The sequence below is a fragment of the Penaeus monodon genome, chromosome 16 (assembly GCF_015228065.2).
Source record: "Penaeus monodon isolate SGIC_2016 chromosome 16, NSTDA_Pmon_1, whole genome shotgun sequence".
NCBI lineage: Eukaryota > Metazoa > Arthropoda > Malacostraca > Decapoda > Penaeidae > Penaeus > Penaeus monodon.
In genome coordinates this window covers 24,939,827-24,952,326 of record NC_051401.1, presented here as the reverse complement: position 1 = coordinate 24,952,326, position 12,500 = coordinate 24,939,827, and the positions used below count along the sequence as shown (strand labels likewise).

The window sequence follows — 12,500 nt, the reverse complement described above, 5'->3', positions numbered from 1 at the left end:
GCGCACACGTTTGCACGTACGCGCACACGCACGCACGCTTGCACGTACGCGCACACGCACGCACGCACGCTTGCACGCACCGCACGAATATATATATATATATATATATATATATAATATATATATATATATTTATATATATATTATATATATGTATATTTATATATATATGTATATTTATATATATATATATATATATATATATATATATATATATATATATATATATATATATATATATATATAATGTATGTATGTATGTATGCATGTATGTATGTATATAAATACACATACCTATACCTATCTACTTATCTATCTATCTATCTATTTGAACTGCACACATACTTGGAAATACTAACTTATGTAAATTATTACTTTTGATGCATTAAATTGAAGAAGGTAAATGAATATTGCACAGTAAATATTAGGATGAACTATTTTTGCAGACCGAAACACAAGCCGTCTATCAATTCCCCTGTGGGTCTGTTGATTAAAGATTCAGTTTCATCCAGTTCACTTGGGTTTAAATGTATTGCATGGTATTGTTACAGCTAGTATTTTTTGCAGTCTCATTTGGCAAAGATTTATTAAAGAATGCTTGTTTATAGGTATTTTTCAGTTCTGATGCATAGAACTGCCTTTTCTTCAATAACATGATAGAATTAATAGAAGTATTACTGACATATTACAATGTACAGAATGAAAATTGCTGATTTTAGTTACTATATATTTGACTTCTCTCTCGTCTTTATTTGTACTGACATTTAGCCTTTTTTCAAGTTGTCTGGTATGACTTCTTTTATCAGACCAACAAAAATAAAGTAAATAAATCAAAATTAATTTCTTTCGTATTGCAGTATCGAGTATTTCAGAAGGCATGGTTTACATCGTATCAGGGTACCCACACCCAATTGCCCCAAAATACAATTATTTAATGTTTTGATAGTTGAAACTTTCATCTACAACATAAGAATTGGTATGTTAAAAAAGATGGAGTGCATTAACATGAACATATCACTGCTAATGTTATAGATAAAAATTGAAACTGACAATACATTTGATGAACACATTTTTAGACAGTTGATCTGAGAATACCTCTGGAAGATGTGCCTTCATATTCTCAAATACATAAGCTATTGTATAAGTCTATGTAAAGTATATATAAAACACAAATAATTGATAAAGATCAATATTTACGTATAATAATGTCATCTCTATATTCAATACCCAAGTTTGAAGTATACAGTAATTTGAACTCTATAGTTATCATTTAAAAAATATATATACATGGCTAATGCTGATAAAGTTCTCTCTGTGTATGAAATATTTGATGAATCAAGCAATATAAAATTCATTCTTCACAAAAACAATACCCTTGCCTCATGAACTTCACTATGATATATTATTCAAACGGCTTTATATACTAATTCTATGTTCACAATCTATCTATGTAAGTAAAACAAAACAATCAGTTTATTTATAAATTTGTAGATAATTTCAATAGGTAAAGTATATGAGAAGAAAAGATTAAAAACATAAATGATAGGAGTATTGAATAATATACTAAAGACATATAACAACAAAAATATTATAATACTGATAATAACTGTTCACTCTACTTGAGAATTGGTTATAGAAACACAGTGCTAATTCTGAGCTCACATTTATCAAGCTCAGTGAAAGCATATTGATGATTTAAATTACATTTAATGTAATAGCATGTTATTTTTTCTCCTCTAAGTTACAGTCATTACTCAGCAAAGAAAAGAAGTAATCACAACCTTCTGGAATTTTGGCATGTCATAAGAATATAAAGAAATAATGTATAAAAATAGTCTGTGATTTTTTTTTTCATTTTGTCATTTTAATAGGCAGATATTATAGTTTTATTTTGTCATTTCTGAAAGATGATACGTGGGAGAAAAGGTAAAAAAAATAAGTACAAAACAACAAAAATATATACCAGAATTATATGGTTTAAATCAAAATATAGATATTCACTTTCATAAATGTACCAAATATACTTGAAGCCTTATAAAAATATAGACCAGCTCCTGACCAGATTTTGGATTTGTAAAAAGGGAGATTTTTTTTACTAAAAGTTTACTCCAGTTGGTTTAGGGAAAAAATAAAACAAGCTGTCTGAGTTAGAAACTATCTTTTAAGTTCTCTGGTACAGTTTACATGAGAAGTGATGGCTTACACAAACTCTTTGACAGTCACTAACTGTTTAAAAATCCATTGTATGAATTCCTCTAAATAACTTTAAAAATGACAATCTTGAGATCATAATGTTAAACCATTTTTCTTTGTACACAGTACATAAAAACACTTTCAGTGATTCTGTATAAGTGCATAAATCTATTTTCATAAAAATTAAACATTTCATTTAAGCTTCATTACACTGACGGTCAACAGAGTATGCATGAAGCCTGGAGACTTTGATTTCAGAAAAGAATGTTTGTTTTCTAAGAATCATAATGTAATCTTAATCATAGATAGGAACACAGTTTGAATGAGGATTTAAGATGCACTCAAGTGTCAGAGATGAAGAAAAAATCATAATGATGAAATGTAAAAAAAAAAAAAAAAAAAAAAAAAAAAAACATAATAAATAATAATAAATAAGAAAGAAAAAAATACATGTAATATATATATGTTTATAAAAATGCTGACACAAAAGGAGGTCATATCTTCTGAAACCAAAGTCGCTATAATAGCCAGGTTGAGGTTTTGACTCCACCGACCCACAGCAAACCAACACCAAAGTTCACCAGGGTGGTGGGTAGGAGTCAATAATTGCGGTGGTGTACTGTATGTGATCGTGTATCCTACAGGTCATGTGGGTGAAGACAGAGCTAGGGATTAAAGCTTAGACAATGCGTAGGACTCTAAGGGCGAGACCAGGTGAGATAAATAAAAGAACATTTCTGTACACAGCTATTTACACATATTAGGCTGACAGGCACACGGGATTACCCTATAAATAAATGCAATAATTCGTCTAGACAGTAAACCACCCATAAACCTGTGCAGCCAGAAATATCACACTGCATTCACAACAACACTCAGAGAAATTTCTTGGGACTCATTCGCAGTTGCACAAAATGCACCCTCCCTCCCCTTTCTTCTGAATATGTCAACTTAATTAAGAGCCTCTCAATAATGATGTGACAATCATTCAGAATGATTCAGACTTCTTCAGACTCTCATTTTGGTCTTTCGAGAGTTTTTATTTACATGCGACTGGGGACCTACGGAGATACATGCTTTACTTCATGTTATTGTTGAGGTTCTAAAACTCAAAACAATAAACATGGACTAAAATTGCAAGTTCCTAATTAAGACAATATTATGCACATTGTCATTTTGATGTCATGATTGATTTTGAACAACACTACTGTGGACATCTTTGCATAGCCACAATAATTATCCTACTAAACTTGTCAACCTAACTACTCACTGGGGTAACCGTCATGGAGCCCATTGGGGTTAAACATGAAAAGGACTTTTTTGCTACTTTGGAATACATCCTCTCCTCTGACAGACCCTGGCATAAGGATATATTCTGTGTTACAAGTATAAAACACAGTTTGAGGAACCTGTGCTTTACAAATGGTCATTAAAATGATTTGCACCATCACACTGGTCATTTCTACATATCAGAATATGCATCAGTGAATATGCATCAGTATGGTCTGACTACAAAATAATCATATAATCCGAGCTGTATCTTTTTTCTACACATCCTTGTGCTAATTCTTGCAGCATGACTCCCTGTCCAGATGTGCGTCAAACTGTGCTAACACACCACATCAAACATGTATCATTGGTCTCACTGTTTACTTGATTACCCATTATATTTCTCTCTTGAATGAAGACTGTGAAATACATTCCACTGAGATGACTGCATATGCACTAAAGTTTCTCTCAAATCCAGTTTGAGTATCACAGTTCTTCTGTTTGCTCACTTCTAAAAAATCATGACTGTTTCATGTTCTGACTGTAGTCTAACGTGATCACAAACACTTTTAATCATATAGTCAAGCACCTGAATTCTATCCGTATTGACACTATAGTCTCTTCATTATATACTACTCAAACAGTGCCAATATATCGTCTGTGTCGGGGGCAGCGGATAGTCCAGCACCGGCAGGCGTGTTCCCTGCTCCCTGACCTTGTGAGGATGCGCCAGAGGAGGGCGGAGTGTTGTAGTCTGGTTGTTCTAAGTACGATAATAATTCCAGTGGGTCCATAGGGTCTACTCCACTGTTGAAGACCTGTGAAAGAGAGAGATGGAATTAATATGAGGATTACTTAATGGTGGCTGTTCAGCCTGATCACTATCATAATAAAAAGAAAAAAGAAGAAAAAAAAAAAAAAAGTGCAACTTCTGATTTTTAAAAGTGAACTATGGATTAATCTTGACAAAGTTATAAGTAAAAAGAAAAATACTAATGTCAAGGAGAAAATAAGGCTGTACTGTTGGAAATGCAACTGTAATCATAAAATTTCTTATAGCACTAGTATCTCAGAATTAAGAACAGCACAAAATACCAAATTTATAAATGTAGACAACAATGATAATGATAACAAAAAACAGAATACTTACACTGACATCAATTCCATCCTGGCCTGACCCATCACCATCTAAGGGGTCAAAACTAAGTGTGGGAAGGTCTGTCATCTCATTACACGTGTTATGTGTCTCTGTGGTGGTACTGTTGCTGGTGCTGTTGGTGTTAGTATTGTTGGTACTGCTGCTATTACATGTGTTGCTGCAGGTACCTGAAGAATAAAGTTCAGTTGAAATTGTGATAACAAAAAGTCAGGAGTTCATAATGAATATTAAAATGCATAAGCCTCTTAATAGGTATGGTTTTAATATGTAAAACCCAACCATTTGTAAATGATACAATAATTCATTTTAAGATGCACTATATGCATGTATATATCTTGAGTATACAATCAAGCTGTTTTTATTCAGAACTAACACTTAGTAGTTATACTCTGCTTGGTGCATATACAGCATTATTCTTTATATCTAAAATAACAATGTACTTTATAGTTATACTCTTTTAGAAAGGCTACCTCTTTGAAAAAACTACCTTTTAGGAAGACTTTCCTATAAGGATGCTGGTAAAAATGCTTGATCTTTGTTAATATAATGATCCTTTATCCATTCATCCTTGTTACAGAAATAATACTGAAAGGCAGCCTTCAATCAAAAGGAAATACTTTCCATTTCATCTTTTACCCTTTACTGGAATTTTTGCAATCATATTATTAAACACTTCAATAAAGTACAAAATCAGTATACAGAAAAAAAAAGAAATGGTAAAAACACACACATATATACCTGAATATAAATACATTTTTTTCATAATAAAAAGCTGATATACTTACTTGCAGAGGGGACACTAGGAGGACCGCCAGCTCCTCCTGGAGTATGTGGCGTGTGAGGAGTGTGTGGTGTGTGCGGCGTATGGGGCATTCCCTGCCCACTGCTTACATTTGGCTGTAAAGAGATCAGTTGATTAGATGGCTGCAAATATTTGTTGCTGAAAAATGTAGTTATTCTTTATTTTGTGTCAAGATTTTAATCCAAAACTTTCTTCACCAAAATTTCTTAATGATGGCTACCTGTGTTGTTGATGATGCTGGAGTGGTAGGTGTTGTGGTTGTGGCAGTGGTGGTAGAACACAGTGGTTGTGAAGAGGATGAGGAAGATGTGGTGGTGGTGGTTGATGCTGCTGTTGGAGCAGCCATTGTGGAAGTGGAGGTAGTGGTGGAGGAGGTTGGTGGAGGTGGTCCCATCTGAGGAACCATTTGGTCCTTGACTGACTTTTCCATGGCTCCGAGGGGATCCATTTTGTTGACAGACTCACTCAGCTGCGAGAGTGGGCCACCGCCACTCGTGAAGTCAGGTGAGCTGAGGTCAAACTGAGACGTGGATCTGGACATGCCAGGTCCACTGCTACCACTGCTTCCCATGCCCATCATGTTCATCATAGAACCATTGTTAATGCCTGGAAGGAAATGTAATTGCTTAGATATATGCTCCTTGTGGTCTAAAGTGTTATCAATACCATACTTTTGCCTCTTCAGGAATAAAGCGCAATAATAACAAGAATATATTCAAAATACAAAAACTGTTAATGGCTATGTACACTTACTGTTCATGTCTGGAGGTACATATGGACTCATGGACTGCCCCATGTCAATGTTACTCATGGTAGGCAGAGTCATACTTCCTGGAGACATGGCTTTGTTCCACCGCTTCATACATGTGTCCGAATCCTCATCTTTAACTCCTGGAGTACCAGGCATTCCTGAACCATGCATGGCTCTCCATGATGCTGATGAATCCATAGTAACCTCATCAACAGGAGAATTGGCATTTTGCTGGGTAGTGATGATACCCCATATATACTGGTCAACTTCCAGTCCCTCCAAATATGCAGTTTTGCTGGAAAAAAAATATTTATGTTAACCATTTACACTTTACTACATCTCTTAACACTCATAATACAGGATAATATATATACTCTAGAAATAATAGCAAAACTTACTTGCAGACTGGGCATCGCCATGCTCCTCTTTCACAGTTCATCTGAAGGTATGACTCAAGATCGAAACATTGTATATGTTTGCAGTCATGGCCTCTTGCTGGTAGTGTTATCCTCTTGAATGTAATGGGACACTTTAGGGAGATTTTGATCGCAGTTTGTTCTACTCCATCACCTTCAGAATTATTTAATGTACCACTTGTGGCAGCCACAGAGTTAAAGTTTCTCTTGATTTTCGTAACACAGTGTTCAGCAGGTAACATCCTCTTCCGTAAGAGGCCTTGTAGGACTGACCTGACACTTGGTCTGTGCACCAACTGTAGCACAAATAGATGGGACTGGAAAGAAACAAGTAATATTAGATGAGGAGAGGATTATATACCCAAATATCCCAGGACACTATAAACCTTTAATCCCATATAGGCGATGGTCTATCTAAAATCTATTCTTTGGAATCAACAATTTACACAAAAAAATTTAAGCCTTTACTACATTTGTCTTCCTAACTCAGAAACTTACACAACAGCATGCAGTCACAGTAATTTGAATGGTGTTTCTTCCAGGCTGGCAAACTCCCTTGATGTATAGAGGTTTGTGTGAATTTTTCTGCTCCCCTCGATCAATGTTCAAAGGAGTTGCATTGACGGAAACCTGGACACTGGCTGGCCAGTTTGTGTTCATTTGCCGATCCTCATGGTGGAAACACTTAAGCTGGAGTTCCAGGTCTGATCTGTGAATGTATAATTTGATATTAGTAACCTATGTTCTTATGAATTAAAATAAAGAACAAGAAAATTTATATTTGATAAGACAAGTAAATCTAAACACTTTGTTTTATATACCTGAACATTAAGGTTTGATAAACGGTGGGTTTGAGGTGGAAGACATGATTGGAAACGGCTAAATTGTGCTCCAATCTGAATGGCTGTAAGACTATCCCGTCACGAACAGGGAAGGTCAGCCGAAGTTCATCATCTTCTGTTGGAAAGAATGAGTCTATTGAGCTAACTGAGTCTGTTATTAAAGGAAGAGGTAGTTATAACTTGTGGCAAATTTTGAAGATAGAAATCACAAATCAGTATATTCTATTTTACAATTGACTATTTCTAGAAGCAGTGATGCCAAGTAAATACATCACTTCATGCAGTATAGCAATAGTTGCATGCTAAAAACCTATACTGTAAAATCAATTACAAGACTTGAAAATGGCTGGAAAGTTCTGCTCTTATTACAAATTAAATTTTACAGTATAGGATAAGTATTATCCCATTTTATTTCTTAAATCTTTAATTAAACCTAGGAAAAGAATCAGAATCTTATTTACCGTCAGACTTACTCTGGCCCATTAATGGTTTCATTTCAGATAAGTCAGGTTTGACATCTTGTTGGTTGGCATAAGGTGGGCTCATGTAAGGGGTAAGAGGCGGTGTGGGGTTGCCTGGTATAGGGGAGTGTTGGTAGTTTCCGCCAACATTGCCAACATTTCCAGGAGCAGCGGCCATGTTCCTGTAATTTGAGGAAATTTCATTAGCAATTTTAAGATTTTGTCTTTATGATACTTACTGTGTTTGGTTATGCATATTAATGTGATCAAACAATGTAATATCAGTTATAATTCCTATATTTTATTAGTACCAACCATTAAAAGGAAGCAGAAATTAAGATACAAAACACAAATAAAAGACTTTTATATTACCTTGACATATTGTTCATGTTAGAATTCATGTTGTTCATTGCTGAACTCATATTGTTCATCCCAGAACTCATATTGCTGCCAGCACTGTTGCTCATTTGACTGGTCATGGTCATTGAACTAGTTATTGCACTGTTCATACCAGTGCTCATGCCACTGTTCATATTGCTCATTCCTGCACTGTTCATGTTGTTCATCCCTGCACTGTTCATACTGTTCATACTATTCATTCCTGAGTTCATGGCAGAGTTCATAGCACTAGTCCCACCAGGCGCCATGCCTGTTGAGCTCATCCCTGTCATCTGTGGCCCCATACTGTTCATGCCATTACCCATGTTGGTGTTCATGTTGTTCATCCCATTCATGTTCATGCTATTCATGTTCATGCCATTCATGGGACCCATTGGCCCCATCTCGTTGTACTGCTGGTTGAAGTTGTTGTACTGCTGTTGGTTATAAAACTGGCCCTGATTAAAAGGAGGCCCACCTGGCCCGCATGGGACACCAGGTCGCATGTTTGGCCGCATGCCCTGGCCCGGGGGGAACTGGGAAGGCAAGGGTTGTTGTACCGGGTATCCATTTCCTCCTCGGATACCTGCCATGTTCATAGTCTGCGGGGAGGAGGGGGAGCAGTTAGTTACTTGACCAAGATTGAAAGATCCAGAGGAAGAAATAATACATGTGGAGAGGGAGAGAGAGGGGGAGAGAGGGAGAGAGGGAGAGAGAGAGGGAGAGGGAGAGGGAGAGAGAGGGAGAGAGAGAGAGAGAGAAAAAAAAAAAGATATATATATATATGAAAGAATAAATGGTACATTCTGTGTTGGCAATACAATAATAGGCTTGAATGTATGTAAAACAAAGTAAAGGATATGTCAAAATGTCACATAATACACAATGAAAAGGCAATGTAGTCTCTTCTCTTGTTACTGTAAATGTCCTTGAAATGTAATGATTGTATCTCCAGCTTTGTTAATTGCAAAATTCCAGACACCCATAACTTGTGTCTGTATGAAAGAACAATGGAGCAATTAACCTTAATATAAATCTGACAAAACCTTGGGTGAAAAAGTAATGATCTGATTGTCTTGCTCTCAACCTGTTTTCCTTGGATGTGTCACCCACTACTTTTTTGTGCACAAGTGAAATGCCCTAGTAAGACAGGAAAAATATGTCTACAGAATTAATTGGTAATATGCATGGATATGAAAATGGATATGGATATGAATAGGGGAGAGAGAGAGAGAGAGAGAGAGAGAGAGAGAGAGAGATATGGGGGAGGGAAAGAAGGAGAGAGAGAGGGAGTGAGAGGGTGAGAGGGAAAGAGGGAGAGATAGGGAAAGAAGAGAAGAGAGGGAAAGAGAGAGAAAGGGGAGACAGTGGAGAAAGGGAAAGAGGGAAAGAGAGATATGGATTGACAGGGAAGTAAGGCAGTACATTTGCTACATTAGTACTGCCTTTTACACATATTTTACACATTACATCCCTTTAATGTTTTACCATTATTCATTAACTGATTTCTTATAACAGTAATGTGGTCCAGCAGTTTAAAACTAATATTAGTATTAAATTGAAAGTGGTCACCCATGGTGGGTAACTCATGGAATTTAGAGGAAGAAGAAAAGGAAGATGAGAAACAATGCCATGATTAAAAAATAAAATAATAATAGTAATAGCAAAAGAAGCAAAGGAAAGTACAAACTCAAGTTCTCGTGTTGCCAAAATCACAAGCCAGAACCAACCAGTCAAAGCAGCTTACCTGTGGGTTCATTTGTGCCATTTGTCCCATGGAGGGTTGGCTGAACTGGCCCTGAGCTGCCCTTTTCTGTGCCATGTACATTGCAGGGTTGGGGTAAGGTCCTGTCCTGCCCCCTCCTGGGCCACTGCCAGGGCCCATACCACGCTGGTACATTATGCCCATGTTTGGCTGTTGGGAGACAAGTTGATGCTGTTAGAAATTATGTTCTTGGCAATTTGTATACACACATACACACACACACACACACACACACACACACACACACACACATATATATATATATATATATATATATATATATATATATATATACATATATATATATATATATATATTCACACACACACACACACACACTTTTGTATATGTGGTCTTGGGGACTGAAGTCAAAGCAAAACCTTGAAGTTAGTCTTCTGATTAGACCTGAACAACTTGCATTCCTTCATGGCCTTACTCTCACCTTTTATGGCAAGGGCAGCAATGAACACATTATTGTTCATATTTCTTACCATCAACTTGAAAATTTACAAAGTCATGAGATAAAAATGCAAAGGAACATACAAGCTTCTAATACATTTACAGGATGTGTGTGTGTATATGTGTGTGTTTGTTTATTTGTGTGTGTGTGTGTGTGTGTGTGTGTGTGTGTGTGTGTGTGTGTGTGTGTGTGTGTGTGTGTGTGTGTGTGTGTGTGTGTGTGGTGAGTGAGTGAGTGAGTGAGTGAGTGAGTGAGTGAGTGAGTGAGTGAGTGAGTGAGTGAGTGAGTGAGTGAGTGTGTGTGTTGCTAGTGAATGTATTCATATAATACATTTCAGCAGAAAGTGATGTAGTTAAAAACAATGTTTCTTTGTTTACTTTTGCCTAAAGAAAAGAATAAACGAAAGTGTAGACAAAAAATAATAATCATCTTACCTGCATGCTCATGCATTTGTTCATGCCAGGTCCCATGTTCTGCATATTCTGCATGTTGCTCATGGGCACATTGTTCATCATGCCTCCACCCATGTTGTTGATCATGTTATTCATCATATTGTTCATGCCATTCATGGGGTTGTTCATGTTCATATTGGGTGTGCTGGGTCTCTGCATCGCAAAGCCAGGACCTGGACCTGAGAATCCGGCATTCATTCCTCCCATCTGTGAGAGGACAGAATATAGTGTTAAAAGGTAGCTATATAACATGAAAAATGAATAATTTATTACCTATGTATTCATATACTGCACAGATATACGCATGCACGCACACAAACGCATGTAAAATACACGTACAAATACATCCACACAAATGCAAACAGACACACACCGAAATCCACATATTCATACACAGACACAGTCTGCCAGAGGTGCACAGGTATACACATTTAGATTATTGACTAGCCGCGTATCAGCAAGTAGAGCAAGAACAATGTAAAGACAGGAGCTCCGGAATCTATACCTCCGTCTATTCTTATGTTATATATTTGGTGCTTTATGCGATACACGGCGAATACGGAATATTAAGGAACTATGAATCAATATTTGTGGCGCACACGGTCTGTTACTAAGTTTCCCCTTTCTCGTTTCTATCGACATGGGAGGTATTGTAACAACTCTACGGGTTCCGCACGCCATGTTTAATTTACTCGCTGCTACGAATGGGTAAGATACCTGAAACATTTATTATGTGGGAGTGGGGGGATTCGTTGAATCTTTTAAGCATGTCGCCTGCTAAGGTTACTTATTATTTAAAGAGTATTGTGAGAAAAATGTATTTCAATGGAAGTATCGACACAAAAAAATCCTCTCCGATTAAGTGTTTACGACCTCGAACAGATACATTTTTAAATGAATTAATCTCAGCCGAAAGGCAAGAGAAAGAGAAGGGAAGAGGGAGAGAGAGAGTCATCAGCGAGAGAATAAATAGGCTTAGCCCCTTCTTTCCATCCTAGTTAAATCTGACTGTCTGTGATGAGGGCGGCCCAGAGTATCTTATGGAAGAAATTGGTTCAATAAGCGCGTCCTCTTATTTCATCCTCGCAAAGAAGACAGAAGGGCAGTTGCCAAGAAACAACGCGAGCCATTTTCCCCTTTAACACCTCGAGCAATAAGGCCAATAATCGAATGCTCTCAATACCAAGGTGTCTTCAAACTTTGCTCTTTCCAGAAACTAACATGCAACATTTGGGGAGGGGGGGGAGGAGAGCAAAATTGGGAGTGTTCTCCCAGTCAAGGCATTTCCGCTCTTAATCGGCCCAGACCTAAGAGCTAGTCTGTGTGCGTAGGCGGTCCAGGTTTACGTTCTGTGTTCCAGATTATACCTTATTCATGAGCGGTGCGTCTAACCTCCCAGGATTAGGGGTTGCTGCCAGGAGTGTTAGCTAATAAATTAAACACTTGGAGCTGTCCGGGAAACGCAGCCAAGACCTAATCAGCCTGAATGTGAACAGAACCGAAGGAAAGCATGCGGAGGTGTTAGGAGTCTCGCCTTTTACATGACACACAC

General features: G+C 37.0%; 1 protein-coding gene across 3 annotated transcripts in view; it reads right to left on the bottom strand.

The window, feature by feature from the left end:
• Positions 1–2,141: 2,141 nt before the first annotated feature.
• The window catches only part of LOC119582642 (zinc finger MIZ domain-containing protein 1-like), a 74,385-nt gene continuing 64,026 nt past the window's right edge, over positions 2,142–12,500 (bottom strand). For 2 of the 3 annotated variants that reach the window (XM_037931041.1, XM_037931043.1), the window contains 12 exons: positions 10,931–11,155; positions 10,019–10,186; positions 8,266–8,873; positions 7,894–8,075; positions 7,412–7,547; positions 7,089–7,299; positions 6,573–6,907; positions 6,177–6,469; positions 5,644–6,029; positions 5,407–5,518; positions 4,613–4,788; positions 2,142–4,280 (listed from right to left, as the gene is read on the bottom strand). In XM_037931041.1, coding sequence (XP_037786969.1) covers positions 4,095–4,280; positions 4,613–4,788; positions 5,407–5,518; positions 5,644–6,029; positions 6,177–6,469; positions 6,573–6,907; positions 7,089–7,299; positions 7,412–7,547; positions 7,894–8,075; positions 8,266–8,873; positions 10,019–10,186; positions 10,931–11,155 — 3,018 coding nt within the window. In that variant the 3' untranslated portion in view covers positions 2,142–4,094. The remainder of the gene's footprint in view (positions 4,281–4,612; positions 4,789–5,406; positions 5,519–5,643; positions 6,030–6,176; positions 6,470–6,572; positions 6,908–7,088; positions 7,300–7,411; positions 7,548–7,893; positions 8,076–8,265; positions 8,874–10,018; positions 10,187–10,930; positions 11,156–12,500) is intronic. The other variant, XM_037931042.1, reaches the window with a different exon arrangement.